Source organism: Parambassis ranga, chromosome 4, assembly GCF_900634625.1.
Source record: "Parambassis ranga chromosome 4, fParRan2.1, whole genome shotgun sequence".
Taxonomy (NCBI): Eukaryota; Metazoa; Chordata; class Actinopteri; family Ambassidae; genus Parambassis; species Parambassis ranga.
Window position 1 is genome coordinate 21,237,110 of NC_041025.1, and position 21,067 is coordinate 21,258,176.

Genomic DNA, 21,067 nt, shown 5'->3' on the forward strand with positions numbered 1-21,067 from the left:
AGACTAACCTTTACACATTAGAGGACAGTACAGATACACACACACACACAGCTGGGTGAATCTTTAACAAATGTTTTATTTGTACATCTTCACAGGACACTCCGATGACCAGACAGTCAGTCAGTCAGGGTACAAACCTTTACTCTGTGACCAGAGGGCCAAAACAGAACACAATAATAATAATAATACATTTATAAATAAAAAACACAGGTTACTGTAAGGATGTCCTATGAACTACAGGGAGCAAACTTAAGGCATTAATTTATAAAACATCTGCATGGCTGCCTAACAAAAAAAACAAAACAAAACAAAAAGAAATGTACTGAAGAAGAAGTTTCATCCTCGCCCAGGTTCATGCAGGTATAGGCTGAGTAACAATACATTGGCCCGTTTTACATTCATTCATAGTTTAGGTTAAAGTTCTGACAGCATGTGTTGGAAATATTAGTGACACAGTGTAATGAAGTAAATCCACATGGAACTAACAGACCTCCTTGTCAATGTTTTAGAGGGGGACATTTTAGAACCCTTTAGAAATTAATTACAAATAATCAAACTGATTTGTCATAACTCCTCTTTGATGCACGGCTGATTTTCCTTGATTCTTTTCACAGCTCTGAGAGTTTCAAACTGTGCAAGAAATAACACATCAGGTGAAACACCTCACACTAAAGAGTTGTTACTCAAATACATAGTAGGCTTCACAGATTTTTTTTTTTACTGCATTGATATTGCACCGATCTGGTGTGATCATGTTATTATGTTCACAGCTAATATCAGACGATTGTGCTAGCAGGGGGGGGCAAGCTGAGAGGTAGAGTCTGACCAATATCGGCCTGTCAGATGGCAGACATGACCAAGTTTAGTTAGACCAATAGTTTGGATTCTTTCGAGCTTCATAAGATCATAAGATCACATTAAAATGAGCATGTTATGCTGTGTGTTTCGGTGACAAAGGAGTAGAATGTGTAGTAAATGTTAGTAATGACAGATGTGCCGGCCTCTCTACACCATCCATGGCTCTGTGTATCAAATAATTTAATGTCAATATAGGTCAGGCTCTACTGAGAATTCCCTCCCTTCTTAGTTAAACTGCACCTTGGCACACATAAGAGACACATTTATGACTTTTTCAAAGTCACCAAATTACATCACAATCACATTTGTAAAGGTGAGGCTGTGTTTTCAATGGTTAAAAGAGAAAAAAAAAAAACAAGTGCCCTCAGAGCGAGAAAGGAAAAACTAGTGCAACAGATCACTTCAGCACCCAACCTGATGATCAAGAGAACAAGCATGTAACAAAGAAGATGTAGAAACTCTCTCGTACACCAACTTCAGGAAACATGTTGATGTAATTGAATACTATTATCACAGCCGTCACCTGACCCCTGGAAATTTAAACATGAGTGCAACTTCATCGGCACGAGTTGTGTCTTCACTCTGAAATGTAGGGACTGTGGCATCAATAATAACATTCACTACCGGTATTACACAAACAGCCTGTGCACATTGCTTCAGCCTTCGGTGCTTACATACAGTGCATTACACACGCACACACACACACTCTACACCCTTACATGTCAGCTCTCAACCAACACAAATACAGCTGTGGTTCGGACTCATGACATTTCAAGTAAAACATATGTATGAAAAAGTCTCCCCTCATTTGTTTCCTTACAAACGATGAGTTGTTTTTTTTCTTCTCTGGCGCAAACAAGCCAGTGGGAAAAAAAAAATAAGTTTATAAAACACGTAAAGACACCACCACAGCAAGTGTCATCACACACAGACACATGGACATGTACATAGAGTGGATCTTTCATTGGGGCCTGCCAATGAAGCTCTGCAACCTGTACAGAAAAGAACATTAATGCTTGTGGACACACACACACACACACGCTCATACGTCATTTAGAGAATAGATGGGAAAGGATATTAACGATAACACTACAGTTTTGCCACACAGGAAGCCTACCATAGAAAAAGAGCTTGTAACTGTACATACATACTGCTTAATGCTGCTTCAGAAACATGCATACTACACTAACTCTCTTCTTACAGAGTCCTTCTGGACAAACAAGGCATTGAGAACTTGGATTTTTGTAGTGCACGCCCCAACATTTTCCTTTTTTTTTTTTTCAATCTTCAAAGTTTGCCTCACTGCGTGATACAATTTTAGCATTAGCTTTGGCAGGCGTCAGTGATGCCTGATTTGGCACATTAAGAACATGAAGCACTCTCTACAGTGTGTTTAGCGGCACTGCATCGGACGTTGGAAGAAAACAAAAAATGACATGAAAGATGCAAAAACATACAAACAGATGTGTGCATATAAAGGTCTATGATGTTAGCGTTACATTCTAGACATTAATGCTGCAATGACATGACATCACATGTCACGGAACACGTGAGCGCCACATCAGAACAAACCACACCTTTGGCTTTTCAATACAATCAACAGTTTTGAACGGGCAAAGTGCAGATTTTAATTTTTTCCGAGTTTCATTCTGCAGGGTCACCATGATCATAAGCTCTATGTATAACATGAGTGTGCCTGGTGCCTGTGAAACTGCTCCGAGACATCGACTCTTGTAAAAGAGTACAGTCTCTCCTCAGCAAAGACCACCATACCCAAAAACTACAACTAAACTGATGAAGTCAGCCAAACACTGTAGTCATTGTTTTAAACTATAATCATAATGTAACCCTGTGTTAACTCTCTTGGTATACGCCAAATACAAATAATAATGGTTTTGATATTTAAAACACCGAAATGTAAAGACTTTAAAGAAATTGTGCGATGTAATTTCAAATGGTCAAAAAGCTGATTAGACTTCCAACTATACACCTGGGCTCAGACTACAGGAGTTTTATGTCTGTCAAATCAAAACGCATCACGTACTTCACAAATTGTAGATTTTCTTCGGTATAATCTCAAACATGCATTTGAAAATGACACCACAACACACACAACAGGATTTCTTTCCTGCAGTGCCAGAGGGACCAATTTGGACCAATGCATCACCTAACAAGTCTTATGGGTATGTAAAGGTCAATAAATCAGAGAGTGTGGTGCAACACAGTAAGCCATCGATTGCCAATTCTTCAATAAGTACTGCAGGTCAGAGTTTGCTAGCTAAGAGCTTGAAGCTCAGCATCATCCTCTGCTATCCTTACCCTAGTAGAGGTCAAAATTGCCCCTTTGATGAGTCTATGAGCAGTTTAGGGTTAGGTAAAAAGCCGATCTCTAAGCCCCTCACATTACACGATAATCTAGGAAACACATCACTACAAGCAAAGTCTGAGAATGGGTTTCAGTAAGGGTGAATCAGGGGATAAATCAGCCCAAACTCCTGCAGTCTGAGCTCAGCTTAATGGAATTTATTCATCTCCCTCTCATTCACCGCCTTCTGACAGGACAACGCGCGTAAAGATGATGCAGATAAAGACACATCTCTGTATCAGTTCTGTATTTACTAAGACACTCCTACATCAGCACTATCCAACCTCTCGCATCTAAGCCACATGCCTGGCTGAAAAAAAATCACTGTTAGCAAAGAAAGCATCAAACACTACCGGGGTTATGGGTTTAGTGAAAGGATTATGGGATAAAAAAACACTAATTGTGTGATCAACCCAACTAAAAATGCACTTCCATCCATGTCACATTCTGCTGCTAAAAACTCTCCCACCATCAGGGTCAGAATTAGGAATAAACACAATGACGGTCAGATCTAACTTCGCCTGCTATTTTTGACTCAACAGTGCTGCTGTCATGGTTTGTTTACTTGCTTAGGCAGAATTTGTGAGGCTTAACAGTGTGCAGCCTTGTGCTGTGATGCCAATGCGTTTTATCAAGAGGAAGACGTGACATTCCCTCCGGGCCTCTGCTCGCCGACAGAAAGACAGCCAGAGGTTTAATATAGGTCCTGTTATTCATAAAATGTGAGGCTGGCACTTTCACTCATTCCTCTCTGCATCTCCAAACAAATGACTCCACAATGAAAGAAACAGCGCAGCTGATAAGGCCCGAATGAGATTTTAACTTAAGAGGCAAAAAAGGATCAGCAGTTTAGACTTGTGAATATGAGCAAAACAAACTGGGGTAAACAGCTGCATTCATGGTAGTCATAAGACACTGGAAAAACAAGTTTGTAAAACTCCAAATATATTTACATAAACAATAGCATAGAGCTGAGTTTGGGGTCTTGCCTGTGTTGGAAGTGAAAGAAACTAGATAAATAAATTTAAAAAGTCATAATAAATCTGTTCTAAGTGCTGTTTTCAGTGGAGAGGCAGCATCACCCTGAAGTTTATGCAAGAGTCAAACGAATGTTACCGCAGGTGGAGTGCTTCTTTAGTGAGGCTGAGGGAGACTGTAGAGCTGTGCAAAACAAAAGAGACTCCTCTGCAGGTTTTTAGCAAGAATCTGATGTCAAAATCATCTCTGAAGGGGAAATTCGCCACTAAGATGGTGGAAGACATCGTAGAACCTTCCACACACACACCAAAAAACCTTGTACAGCACATCAGTAACACTTGTAAAATAATTTACAGTCTGTTGTGCCCGGCATCTTTTTAGCAGTGATAAGAAAAAAATTAAAAAAAAGGTTTCCCAAGAAATTCCTTTCTAGGGGGGAGCCACAGTGCAGCACTTGGACAGCAAAAGGGGTTGGACTTACTTTGTGGCTACATTTATACCTCTTGGCAGATACATCTTGGTTTTGCTGTATTTCCTCCAAAAGCAGCAAAGTAAGGTTATCGTTTCCTTTCGTTGTCCAGTTGGGGAAACAACAATAAGGAAGCATAGTAGCCGGGGATATAAGCATCAGCCAGGGAGGGCACATCTCCACAGGGACATGAGGAAAATGCTTCATGTAGGCCCTGAAACAAGCAGAGGGCATCAACAAGACCACACAAAAAGGCAGATAATGATCCAAGAAAATGCAGGAACAAAAAGAACCTCGTTGGTGTTTAAAAAAAAAAACAAGCTGCAAAACTCCATCAGTGTTTGTGATGTAAAAGAGGACGGAAGTTTCTCAAAGTGAATGCTCCATGGTGGGACTGGTTTGTTTGTTTGTGTGCTGGGGGATCAGTTTAGTGCATGCTGTCTAATCGTGTGGAATATCCAGTCCATCTTGGTGGTCCACCCGCCATGGTGAGCATCGTTCATCTGTTTCATGAAGTAGTCCAATGCCTCCTGGATCATGTATAATAAAACAGTTATATTGAGACAGCAAATATGAGACATGAGAAGATGTTTTTTTTTAAAAAAAGCCTTACCTGCTCACTTTTCTCCAGGGCCAGTGTCTTTCTGATGTAGGCAATGTCATCAAATGACTGAAGCTCAGGCATGCCAGAGCCTAGCATCATGGAGAACAGGTTGATGAAGAGGTTGGCATGCTGCCGGATGGCCAGGTAGGCTTTATAACACATCTCCTGGAACCTGGAGTGAGAGTGAAAAAGGGGTAAAGACAAACAAAAACTGAATTTTTCCCCCCATCAGATTTGCTTCGTGGCTGCAGTTTAGAAACAACACCAAGTAGCAAAAAGTGAAGGACAGCCCAAAGGCAAGTGAGGACATGTGTTTCATCCAAGCACGTGAAGAAGTTTTAACGACTGTGACAGCAAGCTGCTGCAGAAACTGGCCGCTCACAAACTGCCTACTGGGCTCACAGTGGGAAAACAAGTAGTACAACTGAAGCCTGTATGTTGCAAATTTGATGGGCAGCAAACCTTTGATGTGGTCAGCATGTTATCCATCTCATCTTGAGGACTGTCCAGACACTAACCAACTGATACTAGTGGCAGCAGCAGAAAAACAAGGAGGAGCAATACCTCTCAAACTCTTTGGTCTTTGCGCACTCCTGGGACCCCTTGCTGATGACGATGAGGAAGTCTTGTGTCAGCACAAAGGGCACCCGCTCTCTCTTGTAGCCAAATTTCTTTTTCTTGTGATCCAGGAAATGACCAAAATCTATGTGAAACAGCTGAAAGAGACGAACAAAGAAGAGACGAAAGAAGTCTGACAAGTAAACCTACAGGTGAAGTCAAAGCTATAAATATTTGATTTGAATCAGTGTCAGATTATTCAGATTATTCGTTCAACTTGAAGCTGAGGAGTTACCTGTCCATCATCTTTGACCATAATGTTGCTGTTGTGCCTGTCTCCTATCCCAAGGATAAATGTAGCTACACAGTAGCCAGCACAGGACCTTGTGAACAGATCTACAGCCATGTCATACCTGCACAAACACAAAAACAGACACACATTATGAGTGTTAAAAATAAATGTTTAAAATTCATTAAACCCCTAATCTAGTCAGAGCTAAACAGGCTGTAACCTCTTTAAGGATAGAGTCCTTTGATGCTGCACAAGTATCAGGAGAGAACTCACATCTCGCCCTTGTTCTTGTCCTTGAGCCACTGGTGCAAAGTGTTGGAGTTGAACTGCAGGGCTCCTTTCAAGCCTCCTTTACACTGAATCTGCATGATGGTGTGAGAGCTGCGGACCACCTCAATAAGACCCACACAGTCTCCTAATGACAGACAGCCATACGGCAACATCCTGGAGAAACAAAGCATGTTTTCAAAACCATACACAGGAAACTGAAGCACAAAAAAAAGAGAAGAAAAGCGACAGTACCGTAAGTCCAGTCCCTGATTCTGCCAAATGTTCTCCATGATTTTAATAATCTGCAACGTCAGCATATCCTGGCGCAAGTCTAAAATGCAAACGAAAAAGAAAAATGGGGACAGTAAATTACATCTGAAAATACTTAAAGATAAAATAAACACATAGTTTGAGGAGGAGTATTTGTGAATGATTATAGACACTTAAGTATGTCACAAGGTCCCGCTGCCTTTTTACAGCACTTTGTGTCAACATTTAGGAGTGGTACTGGAAAATATGCTGCATCATTTATGGCACAAATCCAGACCTAACAGTTTCATGCTTTCTGCTAATTTATTACCTGAATCTGCGAGAAACAGCAAAGAAGACATCATTTCATATGTAAAAACACAGTGTTCGATAACATGGAGAATGTGAAATGCAGTGTGTGACGGGCAGTGTGTGTGTGTGTGTGTGTGTGTGTGTTTACCATCTCCATTTTTGAAGATGATCTCATTGTTCTGAAAAAGCAGCTCTGACATGATGTCTGGATTCTCCCAGTTCAGCCACAGCGGCCTTTTTGCCGATGACATGATCCTGCATTCATCCAGCCTGTGAGCACATCAAGTTATTAAAAACTGTTTTTCCACCTGTCTCTATGCTTATAAAAAGATCTTTCTCTGTTGCTTCTGACCTCAGGTTTCCCAACTGATGTGCAGGGTTGAGAGGAGAGGTATAGTTCTGCAGAGCATCCATGTAGTCTGGTCTCTTCATCTGGTCCACAAGAAACCGCATCTGGACCTCCACAAGACACAGAAACACACAACAATGAAAATGTTGGCACATAAAAGAGAACCCATTTCACACAACGACATTTTTGATGTTGGAACTGTGAAGGCATATTATGGATGTATTTTGTATGTTGCCACCTTCTTACCTTTTGAGTCTCATCCTTCTTTTCCTGTTTAAGGATGTCAGTGAGGTTTATGAGCTTCTCCATGGCCTCCACCTGCCTGCTCAGGTGTTTGAGGTACATGCCACAAGCCCTGCAGTAAGCTTCTAGGAGCAGCCCAAACCTCTGGCTCACTGTCTTATTGTGCATTTCTGATCTGTGAGGAAGTGAAAAATGAGACAGATGAGGTTTTAGCCTTTTGAAAATACACAGAGAAAGGAAGTTAAATAAATATGAGGGAGCAGTTGTTTAACTGGTGACATACTTGAGATGCCAGAAAAAGAAATGTCCTATCCTTTGATTGGTCAGGGCCTTTTTGAGGAGAAATCGGGCCAGGGGATTGTCAAGATACTGCTCATACTTCAACACCTAGAACAGATTAGAAATAAATTTTAAAGAAAGAAGTAGAAGAGGGCCAAATGCTCCAAAGATCCAACATTTTCTTAGACCTACCTGTACAAGCTGGATTAGGTATTGGGACAGTTTGTCATCAGTCAGGTATTTGTCAAGGCAACGTACAGCAAAGTGCCGGACCATGGGGTCGGGATAGTTACAATCCAGCAGCTCCATGGCTTGCTCAGGACGGATGGATGGCCATTCCTTCAGCAGACAGTACATCTGCCAAACACATAGACCAATGACTTACTTGCAAATTCTGAACTTTGTGGAATGGATGAGTGGTGTACATCTGTCTTTTCATCTGTTTCAGTCACATGTATATGCTAGTACCTGTGCTACTTCATCTCTGGAGTTCCATTTGACAGCGAGAAGGATCTTTGGAAGGATCTCAGGGATGTTCATGCAGTAGTGCCTGATAGAAAAATAAACGTGCTGATGTTCTTCTCATTTCCCATTTTAAATTACGGTCTACTGTTTGTGCTGTCTTTTGATTTTTACCTGTGTCTCCAGAGAAAGTCTTTCTCCTGCTCTGTGATTTCTGACAGAGGGTCCCTGTTACTCAGCTGTCTCAGCTGCTCAGTGTCGCTTTCTGTCAGGGCGTGATCTCTGGCCACACGATTACTCTGGAACACCACAGAAATGAAACACTCTGAAGCACCGCGTTGTTACATTCCTGACTTAAACTGGGGCTTTTGACTGTGACTTTGCACAACAGTAAGCACGATCAGTCCATGTGCAGTTCAGTAGAGGCAACACTTCTGATAACATAGTGATCAGCAGACACACAACACAAAATCTGTGAATGTTTGCCCAACCTGCAAGATTTGTACAGTAGGATAAACGGATTAATAGAGGTCATGTAAAATGAAATCGTCCAATTTTCCAACATTTGTATAAAAACTACCAAGTTCTCCTCCAACAACCAGTCTGCTTTAGGACTACAAATATAATGGTAATTACTCTTACAGTAAGAGCGTATCATTTTCGGGTCAGGTCGAGTCAGATGATGTTATCATTACACCACGTTAGTACACGATGGGCACTCCACTTTGATACACACATTATGAATAACTTAATCATCTCACACTTTTCACATCCTCTCACATGGCGCCGTAACTCCAACCATATGTCACATTAACACATCAGAAGTCATGACTCTCATGCCACACATCATTTAGAAATCTGATAAGACAGAGCTTCATCTACACCGTCATGAATAACTGAAGACAGTAACTTAGACTGCTTCTACTGCGTCACTCAAAAAAGTGTTGGGAGCATCTCAGTTAATGACTCAACACTGACTTTATGGTTAATTGTAGTTGCAAAAATTGACCATGTAGGTGAATATCTTATTTCATTAGTATCCCTTAGTTTGGGTTTTTCCACAGTGGGGGAGGTGGGGGCTTTTGCTGTGGTGTGCCACAAGAAGCTGTAATGACACGTGTTTCCCCTGCTGCCTCACAGCAGGGGAAACACTGATACAAACCTCTCTGCGTCCATCTCTCAGGACTTGGGTAGCATATTCTTGAATGTGTGTGGATGAAGAGTTAGTGGAGCTTCATTAGTGGGCTGACTGATGATAGCTGTTCCCACTACAGCCCAGCACGATTGAAAAACCCTAATTGACATTGAACGGACTGACCTTAATGTGCATTTAACTGCTGTCCTCTCAACAATGTTTAAAGCAACTATACTTCCACTAAGGGGAAATCTCAATTTCCTCAAAACACACTCATAAAATGTAGACTCCAAGATGCAATAAAATCTAATGTAACACATTTACACAACACACATGCATCTTCTGTGCCATGCAAAGAAATATAAAGTGTGAGATTATGTGTTAAGTTATTCATGTGTGTGTGAAATGTGAGGAGTGTCCAACTCGTACTACATGGTGTGATGATAATATCATCTGGCTACTATCAGACCTAATTTAGCAGATTGTCCCATTACATGTGATGCCTTCAACAGCACATGCTTTTGGGGGATAAATCAATGTCAAAATACATCTGTCTACATGTTCCCATCTGGTAATTGTCATCAAATAGAAAGACTTTATTTACATAAAGCAAAGTAAACTCGTGGTTGTAGGGTCTTCATTATGCAACTGAAATAAATGCATGTATAAAAACTGTTTTTTACCTGTCCTGAGAGGTTGTAGTTAAACCCCAGTTCCCGGGATATGATCCAATTTGCATGATCTTCCACTGCATTCATATCTGGGTATTTGACAGGACTGCTGAAGTGGTCAAACTCCAGTTCCAGACATGGCGTTTCCTTGGTAACAGATATTAAAAAAAAATATCATCACACTGTGTAAATTATGGAAATGGAAATCCTTTCTAATTTGTCATTTTTGTTAAGCTCACAAACATTTGAAATAAATATTTTAATATAAATTTAAATACCTTATTAGGGTTAGACCCAGTGACTCCTATGGGATTGAGAAGATCTTCAAGGCCATGAGGGACAGGCCAGAGGTTCAGAGCCATCTTGTTGGCCACCAGAGTGTGGGTATAATCGAACAAGTTGACATTTCCCCAGGCTAGTGGACAGTGCTCCTGGGAAACAAACAGAAACGTTGGACAAAAATGTATGCAGAACACTTCTTTGAGGTTTCCCCATGTCACTGACACCTTAAAGAGTCAATATGGACTACAGTTTACATTAAATGAAACTGCATGTAATAGAAAAATCCAAATTGCATTGGCTTTTCCTAAGTTAATTCAACCTGCAAAGGAATTCATACTATATCTCAAATAAGCTCCTTAAGAACACAGAGAGGATGAAAGATGATATCACCTATAAGACAGGATTTCTTTTACAAATAACAAGCATTCTTAATGGTAAAAAAAATAAAAACTACAAGATTTAAAGGCACCTGGGGGCAGATATGCATGTTTAATGAAATCCTTTTTCAAAAAAATGTAGAATATTAATGCTGGTCTGATAATTAATCAGATCACAGTGGGGTTTTCCACATTTAATTGAACAGTACGTTTCATATCTGGTCATTTTTTTTGTCATAATACTGAAACTTTGTATGGTTGGTGGCTGCTGGTTGGTTCCCTAATGTAAAAGGTTAGCTTTCATTCATGGTCAGACAAGCAGAGGAGAAACTCTTTGGGTGAATGCTTTGTATTTGTCACATATTGGTTTATATATAAATCTTATTTGGCTTTTAAAGATTTTAAAAGGTTATAAGACGTTTTATTGTTCTGTTCAACAGAATATACAAAGCTCATATTTATTTTAATGGGGTTCTCTTTGTAAATGTAATGGCATGAGCACCATTACTAACCTAAAGGGCCGGGTATATGAAGGTGAATGTGGCTGCTTCTTCTATGGTGCTGTGGATCGAACTCTAGTATGTTCTATCAAAGCTAACATGTAAGCTCTCCTGAAGGCTAGACAAATTGTCTAGATAACATCTTAATCTTCAGAGTGAGTCTTCACTAAAGGCCAGCAAGAGGATCCAGGTGACAAAGGCAACAGAGCAGCAGACAGAGTTACATGAGGATGGCCAGTCAAAACACACCTATTTATAGTAAGTGCTGGAACAAAGGGGCGCCTGTAGAAAAATGTTTATCTTTAATTCAGGCGGGGCATGAAAGAGCATCCGCTAACCTGACCTCAACCTAGCATGGCGCAGCAGGAGACACGATTCACACCAGGTGTCTGTTACAATATCCATGTCTAGCATTCATTGATACACTCACGCTCATACACACCTCCAACCAGAAGGAGGCCGAAGAAAAATGAGTCAGTGTGTATTAGAAATATCAGAGCATATGCATGAAAAGAGTGACACATGATAACAGTTTAACAAAATGTGGCATAAATATTGCAAATGCAAGTTTTTAGAATGTATAATGATTTTGCTCTGTAGAGAACAATTTGACACTTTCAAAGCACGCCCTAGCTGCAGATTGCTCGAGCCAATCGTATCTTAACATGAATGGAAAAGTCCCCTCTGCTGATTGTGTTTCTGTCAATGTTTTCTGACACTACAGTACCGTGACTGATTAGTAATTAAAGAGAGCCAAAGACGATACCACAGCTTCTATTTACCTTGGGCACACATACTCAGATACACAGGGCAGAGCAGGTGAACGGGCACTCACAAAAGGCTCCTATGCATACTGTACAGGGCTCTCAAGGATGGAATAGCATGCTATTGTGTAGATCCAGGTAACTTGAGGATATCTGTAGCACTGTCAGTCTGTTAGCATATGATATTGTTGGTATATTTTAAAATGGGACAGTGACATTTCAAATTCAGTGGAGTCCTTTTCTCCCCTGAAGTCTTTCCTACCTCCTTAGCTCCTTTTCTGCCCTTGACAGAGCAGATGGAGAGGCACAGTCTGGCAGCACGGGGGATGTCGGGGATGTACATGTCATAGGTGAGCCACTCATTCCACCTGAAGTCAAAGAGATGGAGATTCAAAATTTAATTATTGATTAAATAAACCTATAAACACTTTGACAAGAAACTTCCACCTAGACAGTACCTCTCCTCTTTTCCCTTAAATGAGGAGCTATACAGGTAACATAATCCAGCAGTTTAGTGTTACTATCCCACGCTAAACTGTTAACTTACCCTCCTGCCTCTGACAGCTTAGTGGTGTAGACTGTCTACAGGCCTACTTCAGTGAACTAATGTGAAAGTGAAGTGAAGCAGCAGTTATTTCCATAATTAGCCAATGTAGCTAACTGTCACTGTTGATAATATTTTAACAGCGGTCAATTACCTGGGATTAGAGCAGGGTACTCTCTGTGTGTTGACGTTGTCGCACATTTGTTCGCCTCCATGGTAAATGCCTGTCCTCACATAGATCTATAAGTTCAATCAAAAGAGGGGAAAACATAAGGAAAAAAATATAGCACAGCTCTGTTTACATGTGATCTCCGCAACATTGATGTTGCTCACACACACTCACGCTCACACTCTTTAGAAAATGTGCTGTGAGAACGGCTGTGACTGATCTGTGAAGACAGCGGGTGTCCCCACCTTGTCTATGTCCCGTATATTGACGTTAACATAGGTGGCACATAGGATCCGTATCCGCAGAGTCCCGTTGATGGTCCACAACGACTTGGCAGCTGCCTCGCCATTCATATAGGATGTTGCCGTGGAGATGCGTCGAGAGTACGACGGCATGACAAAGTTATCTGTGGGCAACTGGGTGTACAGGCTGTCCTTAGCCATTAGCATCAGGTTAGGCATCCTGCCCAGCATGATGCAACTACGGATATACTAGAGGGGACAGACGGAGAGAGACAGGGCAGAGAGGAATGACACAGAGATGGACGGTTAGTTGAAAGTCTACACAGAGCTGGTAGAGTTACACTTTGCGTAGGTGTAATCAATGATGTCAATCGGTCACATTCCAGCAGCAGCTGGAGTGACCGTGGGGGAAATAGTGACACATGTGAACATGTCTTTTTTATTTGACAGCATTTGGACTTTGTAATTATAATTTATAGTGAATATTGAATTTCACCCTGAGTTTGTTAAATATGGTATTTGTATTTAGTAATCTGGCTGTGTCTCACCTTGTACTGGCTGATGGGGTACTTTTCCAGAAGGTACTCATCACAGCCACAAACTTTGAGGATGTATTTACCCTGATATTCCTGGACGCACATCTTTAGCTGCTCTGGGGACAGCAGCATGCTGCGTGTCTTTTTACGAATGGCCTCCGCAATCACCTTAAGGACACAAGCAGACAGAGGTAGAGGTTTATTACTAGACTGTATACCAAGTCATTTTAGTGATATAGTTTTTCAGGTGACCTTTTTTTGCATCACCTCACCTGTTCAGGCACACAGTCATGGTTGATCTTCAGTGTATACTTTTGCTTGTCATTGTTGGGTGAAACAATTACCCAGATCACAACAATAATCTGACCTACAGATAGAAGACAGAGGGAAAGACGACATGAAGCCAGTGAGGGAAATAATAGAATCAATAAAACTAGTGTTCCTGAAGATGAAAAAGAGAAACACTAACCCAACAATAATTATTTTGTGGTCTGAGACTATTGAATTGAGAGCTGTTTTCTATTGTTTTAATACAATAGCAACACAATAAAAGCACTTCAAATCAATTCATTGATTACTGCCCTCACTTCTTCAGATCAATTTTATGGCAGGCTGGTGGTGATTAAGAATGATAGGAGGTCCCTGTTGTCATTAAGTGCTTTCTTTGTGAATCATTTTTCGAAAAAATTATGATCATAGCTTTTATTGGACAAAAACAAAAACAAGATAAATTGTTACAAACCGCTGCCTACCTTTGTCCAGTTTGCTATAGATGTGTTTAGGAAGCTCCTGTGTTGACTCGACATTGGGTGGGTAAACATAAAGCGCTCTACTGTGTGGCCCACTGGCATCTCTTAGCTCCACAGAGTCTTTACAAACATTCAGGATGTTTCTCCTGAAGTCCTGAACCTCAGGGTCCTTCACAAGGTCAAACTCACACACCGGCATACCAATGGCAAAACCTGAAAGAGAAGGCAAACCAGGTTACCTTCAAAATAAAGCCATCACATACACTAGAGGCAGGGCTGCTTCACAACACAGTAATTTACAAAGCTTTATTTATTAACATTAACTACTCCTCTTAAATGTCATCTCACCGATCTCTCTATTGAGGATCTTTTCTTCTCTGTTGCCAACTGGTTCAATGACCTTGAGGAAAGGCTGGAAGAGTCGGAGGTCACACAGCCTTCGAGTCTCATCATAGAACTCCTCCCGCTCTGCTTCCTGTAGGAGTGGAAGAAAACAAAGGCTGTGTTCAATGCACTGCTTTCTGTTTTTTCTCCTCCAAAGACAGTCAATGATTAAGCTGGCAGACATCATGCAGGTGTAGAATGCATTGCAGAATCTAAAACTTATTCCATTTTTTTAAGCCTTCCGATCACAGTAGAGGGATTCTCCATAATCTCTCAGAAACAAAAACACATTGCCTGGGCAGGATGAGTGTTTGATAAATTTTCAAGGGCTTATTTCTTTTTGCTTATCAGCCACAGCTGCTCGGAAGCCACTGACAGAGTTCTGCTCTCACTTCTTAACAGCTGTCAGAGTATTCTCTTTAAGTCTTACCTGTGTAACGCTGACAAAGATGTAAGACGTCTCCTCCTGCAAGAGGTGATGGAGAGGATATTTTCTAGCCTCCTTAAACAGCTCATGTTTGATGGTGATGAGCGTGGCCTCACGGAGACACTCCAGCGTCAGAATCATCCCATTGGGTAGCAGGCAGTCCACTAGGATCCTACAGTGATGAATATAAACGTTATTACTTCTTCTAAAATGATTTTGTTCATAAAAACACAAAAATTATGGAGCTATTTATGGGCTAAATAAAAACATAAAATGCATCTGTATCCACAAAAGAACCCGGTGGGTCGTACCTGGGAGGCATCAAGTGGATGCCCCATAGTTCCCCTGAGGATGGCCTGGGAGGCATCTTCCTCTCTGTCTCCCAGCTCAGTCACACAGTTAAGCTGCAGAGCACAACCTGAAAGACAACAGCACTTAAAAGCTTTAGGCTCTTGCAGAGTAAAGTACAAGCTGAAAGCCACTGTTCGGCTAAAGTCCCAGTGGTAATGTTAATAAAAACAAATGAGATGCAATATGTGAAGAACTCCGTTCAGCAAGCTGATTAAAAAAATATATAAATCTGACACATTTGTTTACTGTCAACAGTCCACTGATGTCATCAAAGGAGACAAGAAAAAAAACGCATTCCAAAACTCTTTCAAAAGTGTTACGGTGTGGCGGGGGCGTGGCCTCAAAGTTGACCATTCGCCATTACAAAGAAACACTATTTTCTGCAGTACCACCAACATACTTCATGCAATGTGGACAAAATCTTACAGTACTGCTATGGACCAGAGTCTGAACAGATATATATGCTAATAGGATGATACCGTCACAGCGCTACCTACTGGCAACAGGAAATTTCTGTTGTAAACATGTGTTTGTTGTACGTCTCTGGAAATGAGAGGAGAGCATAGGAGAGGAGACAGCGATGGTTCCGCGGATCGCAAGGTGTGCGAGGGCCCGCAATACTGCTTGCAGCTTTTTTTTTTTAACCTTGTATTTCATTTGAGGGCATCACTGTAGAGAAACAATCAGTGGTTGATCACACTCATTAAAAGTACAGAGATGTGTTTGCATCTATACAGAGTGGGCTGAGTCTGTAGTGATGTGAAACAGCTAGGAGGAAGCTTGACCTCTATGTTGGTATCCATGCATGTTAAACTGAAATGAAAGCTATGACATTATGTTACCACTGTGACATCACAGGTTTTTTTTTTTTATTTAAGGAGCATTAAGTTTGGTTTCATGTAGATTACCTGTGTTCCAGGTCCAGTGATATTAATTATTGCTCTCACTAAGGGTTGAAAGAGCTGTTTACCTCTGGGGTTGACTGACAAAAACACTTCACACAGCCACAGATCCGTCTAATGTCGACCCATCTTTCAGTTCAGATTCAGTTCAATTTAAAAAAGTCCTTTCCCTCCACAGACTGAGATGGGTTCCTTCACTGAACAGTACTTGGCGTGACACTCGACACTAAATAAGACAAAAGAAGGCATCTGCTTTTTTTTGGAGTCTAGCCAGGTCAAGTGTCCTAACTGATGCTCTAATGGTAAGATCAAATTCAGCCAAAGACCTTCATCACAAGCCTTCCCATCCTGAATGCTACATGATGCATCCTAGACCACTTTCACAAACAGTCAAGGCATAGCACCCTGAAATGAGATACCTATTCCCAGCACTCCACCAACACATCCACCCTAATACTTACTATAAGGTTAGAGAGTCCTTTGATAGTGACGACCATATAACAACCGCATCAAAGCTACTTAGACCTGCATTCAGCTCCGGATGGCTAAAAGGTTAGGATGTCTCAGGCTGGTTCCAGGCCCCTGAATCTCTGTTCACAACAATTCAACAACAACTGAGGTGGAACTAAGTGCCAATTCAGCCCAATTAGGTGCTACAGAAAGCCAGGTTGGCTATCACACTGATCCATTCAAAAGCATCTAAATCAGCCAAAAAACTGGTTTTCTTTTCCACTGCTGTGTGGAACAGGAAGGTGAAACAAGGTGGAACAAGGGGAATTGCGTTTGTGGCACCTCTATACAAACCCCTGCTCTTCAAAGATGCATGTGTGATACCATTTTCAACAGTAATAATAGAATATCTGTGGTAGAAGTTTTACTTATTAAACCTAGGGCACCAGTATACTGTCAAATAACTGCCTGAAAATACAACGCTTGTTCAAGATAATTTCAGTGAACAACGTGCACAGCACTGTGTCTGCACTCCACATTTCAAGGAAATTAGCCAAGATAAATAACTGGCTTTTTTTCCAGTAAGTATTTGCTCATTCCACCTTCTGTCATGCAGTTCTGGGAAATTAAGGAACTTTAGGGACACAACTACTGACTAAAGACAGACTGCTAAATCCAGCACTCACAAACACAAAAACAACACAACAGTGACTCAACAGCAGATTGAGACACAGTGATGGCAGAGTATGTGTTTGGAGAATTACAACATGGTTTAAACTGCAGCCAATTCATGATGATTAACAAGTCTCAGAGAGGAATGTGTAGGGCAGCCACTTATTCATTCATTATAACAAGCATTTTATTGCCCTCATTCATTACAGCAGTGTTTTTGTGTATGGAAGCTACTCTGCTTATAGTGTATTAACTAAGATACCATAAAATATTACACTAATAATCTAGAAGACCATCCACACCCCTTTGGCCTGTCTTTTTTAAAATTTTAAAGATAACGCAACTACACAACAACAAATTCTGCAAAAAAACCTCATTACTTATTCATTAAAAAACAATACTGTAACAATTTTATGAATCTGTGAAGAAATCACATGTTTAAACAATATTTAATCACATACATGTGATGGATGAACAAGGAGGTGCTATCAGCTTTCATTAAATCTGCAAATTAAGTTAAGAATGTTTTACACTTAAGTGTAATCCAGCCCATCCAGGAAGGAACAACACTCAAGATTTATCAATACAATAAATGCAATCACAGATCATATTTTGCTAATTTTACAATACCAATATTACTTTAACTGGAAACAAGGCATCCAACAACATCCCTCCAGGGTCCTAGATCGGATGGAGCGGTTAAGGCATCTGGCAAAGTGCCCACCAGGGCAAAGACTTTGGAGTGGTCTAAATACCTGGCAGGACACCACTTTTGGCAGTATATAACTATGGACAGAGTGTCTGTGATGTCACTCATAGATTTTGGATCGGTCGTTTAAATCCCTGTGGGAGGCGCTGACCACTGGCATGTTGGCAGCGTCACAGCGTCTGCCTGAACTCCAAATACGGGCAAACAAGTGGAGCACGATTGGTGCTGAGACAGGGGGGCCATTAAAGCAGAAGACACCCCCCCCCCCCCCCCGCTCAGCCACACCCATAATTATGCATAATTTTAAGTTCTAATATAATTAAAGCTAGCACATTGCAAAATACCCAATTAATGGGAGATTATTGGGATTAATTGCTTTGGAAGTGCGACTTCCAATATAAGCTTCACAGCTCAGCCCCAGGAACTGATGCTTGGACAGCACACGCCAAATATGGTGGCAGATCTAAATCTTTGGAGGACTTCTAACTCATCAACTGCATCTCTCATTTTGGCAGTAACTCTAATAGATCTGATGGCTACTTTCCTGGTAGGGAACACAGACAATCAACCAATCAGTCAATCTACTCCAGCAGAGATGTCCTAACACTAACATTACAGTTTTAGTATTACAGTTCACTGGTCAATTGCCATATTATTACAGTAAAGTGTAGCCAAGATATTGCTATCTCTGGCTAATATTTATTACTAGTAATCAATTTCACTTTGCTGCACTAAAACTGTACATTTCTACAGATGCAAATGTGTGCAATGTGGCCACATTCAACACCTAATAAAAAATGCACAGCTGAACACCTGGAATCTTATGAAACATTTGAAAGGCATCATGCAAATGAGCAGGAGTTACCCAAGCAAGAGAAAATAGATGAGCAAATGTTTGAAAATGGTAGAATTTCACTGATTTATTAAAAAAAAATAGATAATTTTTTAATTAAGTTGTTGAGGCACTTTGTTTTTTGATTATTTATTCCAAGATTTTGTGTTATTTTTGTCTTGAATAGTACTGGTAAAACACTGAAACACACACAATGATGTTGAGCATATGAAACTGACATGTTTAAAGCTGACACATAAAAAAAACAACATCACAATTAAATGGTAAAGAGTCCCACAAAGGGAGCAGGGAGTACCATGCTAAAGGAAGCTGCTGAGGGAAACTATGCTGGGGCTACACAGATTAAATTTCTCACCTGGTTAAGCAAATAAAAGAAACAGCAAAATGAGGGGAGCAACTTCCGATTTTTTTTCTTCATCAATGCTGTTCCAGCTGAGATAAAACTGTGCAGCTAGTTCTAGAGACCAAAATCATCTACCAACTAAAAATATAGTTTATGAGGAATAAAAACTACAAGCTCCATTTACAAAAACACCACTGAACATGTTAGAAAAACAAGCTAAAACAGAAAAAGCCCGAGTGAGAACAAACCACCCATTGAGCGGTTGTGTGATCTGTGACCCTGATCAGGATGCAGCTAAGCACTTTAGGACAAAAGAGGAAACTTCCTCACAACACAGGATGTGGGGAGTGGGGAAACATTGGCCTAGACACAAGCTTGCTTTGAATACTGACACACAATAGTTGTGTGGGTTAGTCATGGCAGGTTGACAACATCCAACATATGCTCGGTCTGTCCCCACACAACACATTGCTTAATGTATTTGTGGTTTAAACACAAGGTTTAGCTGGTTGCACCACACCTCACAACATAGTGGCTTTAAGGGAGCCACTTATGAATCAGTGTGTACACTGTACACATAAAATTAGGCACTGAAACTGAAATATGACAACATGAAACCTGCAGTCAATATGAAACCGGGATACAGTATGATGAATATGTAAACGTACCTATTTGGAGAATAGAACGGTTCCACCCTTCATGTTTCAATCCATCGTCACGTTGTCACTGGAATATTTGTTGGGAGGAGAGAAGATTATAAGACAAACAAACATCTCTCTCACACACACACAGTCTGCATCAGTCTGAGTGATTCACACAGGCTAGCAGCATGCTAGCTAACGCTGTTTGGAAATGACAGCTCAGAGATGACAGCTGCACAACAACACCTTTCCCTTGACACGTATACGCAATAAAATGTGTGATTATCAGTGAATAGCAGCTTTTACTCTACGACAAACATATCCGCCGTCCAACAGTTTGGAAATGTATTTTTTAATGTTAGCTACTATGAACACTGGTGTTAGCTAGCAGCTAATTGTGAGCCTGTCACCCCCCTGTTGGAACAAAAAAACATTTGAAACAGGCCCTTATATCTAATGAAAGATACACATACATTTAATTTTAGAATAATAATAACCCACCCTTTGTGGTTGGCGTCACCGCTGCGGCGTATTTGAGGACGCTGGGTGGGCTGGAAGGCTCTATCCCGGCTAATGCCAAGTTAGCTAGCCTTCCAGCTAGTCCACCACTGCTTCCCAACGGCCGGGGGTTGGTGGCTCCCGGCGCCGGGGCTGTTATCTTGTCTGTCAGGGTCTGCGCCAGCTATCCGTGACAGCAGTCGTTACTCCACAACAACAACGACAACAACAACAACACCTCTTGTGTGTTGGATCGGAAGGTGTAGGCTTTTAAAAAGGCATGAAGACAGACCCGCATGTCCAGTCAGAGGGACTCCACCTGAGGATGTTATGAGCAGCTGAAGTGCTGGTCGACTGGACAAGTTGTCTTCTTGCTGCGACAATGCAGCCACGCTGTCTGTCTGGGGCCCTCCTCCCTTCCCCTAAAACACACACACACACACACACACACACACACACACACACACACACACTCCGTGAAACAGTGTGTGGTGGTGTGATATATTTGTGGTATGAGGTGTGTCTACATTTATGTTTCAAACCACAAAACCATACACAATAATACCAACATGTTATTTAC

At 41.1% G+C, this 21,067-nt stretch overlaps 1 protein-coding gene across 1 annotated transcript; it reads right to left on the reverse strand.

Moving 5' to 3' along the window:
• Positions 1-56: 56 nt before the first annotated feature.
• Positions 57-20,872, reverse strand: LOC114434233 (phosphatidylinositol 4,5-bisphosphate 3-kinase catalytic subunit alpha isoform-like). The gene is made up of 27 exons (XM_028403272.1): positions 20,780-20,872; positions 20,491-20,671; positions 20,017-20,074; positions 15,380-15,486; positions 15,072-15,240; positions 14,606-14,732; positions 14,261-14,470; positions 13,781-13,875; positions 13,521-13,676; positions 12,976-13,221; positions 12,716-12,801; positions 12,280-12,385; positions 10,373-10,525; positions 10,107-10,241; positions 8,463-8,587; positions 8,295-8,376; positions 8,019-8,183; positions 7,831-7,934; positions 7,551-7,722; positions 7,308-7,414; positions 7,104-7,225; positions 6,647-6,725; positions 6,398-6,568; positions 6,128-6,245; positions 5,839-5,990; positions 5,284-5,446; positions 57-5,200 (listed from the first exon to the last, which is right to left on the reverse strand). The coding sequence occupies exons 4-27, from the start codon at positions 15,433-15,435 to the stop codon at positions 5,093-5,095; spliced, it is 3,207 nt and encodes a 1,068-aa protein (XP_028259073.1). The 5' UTR covers positions 15,436-15,486; positions 20,017-20,074; positions 20,491-20,671; positions 20,780-20,872; the 3' UTR covers positions 57-5,092.
• Between the last annotated feature and the right edge of the window lie 195 nt (positions 20,873-21,067).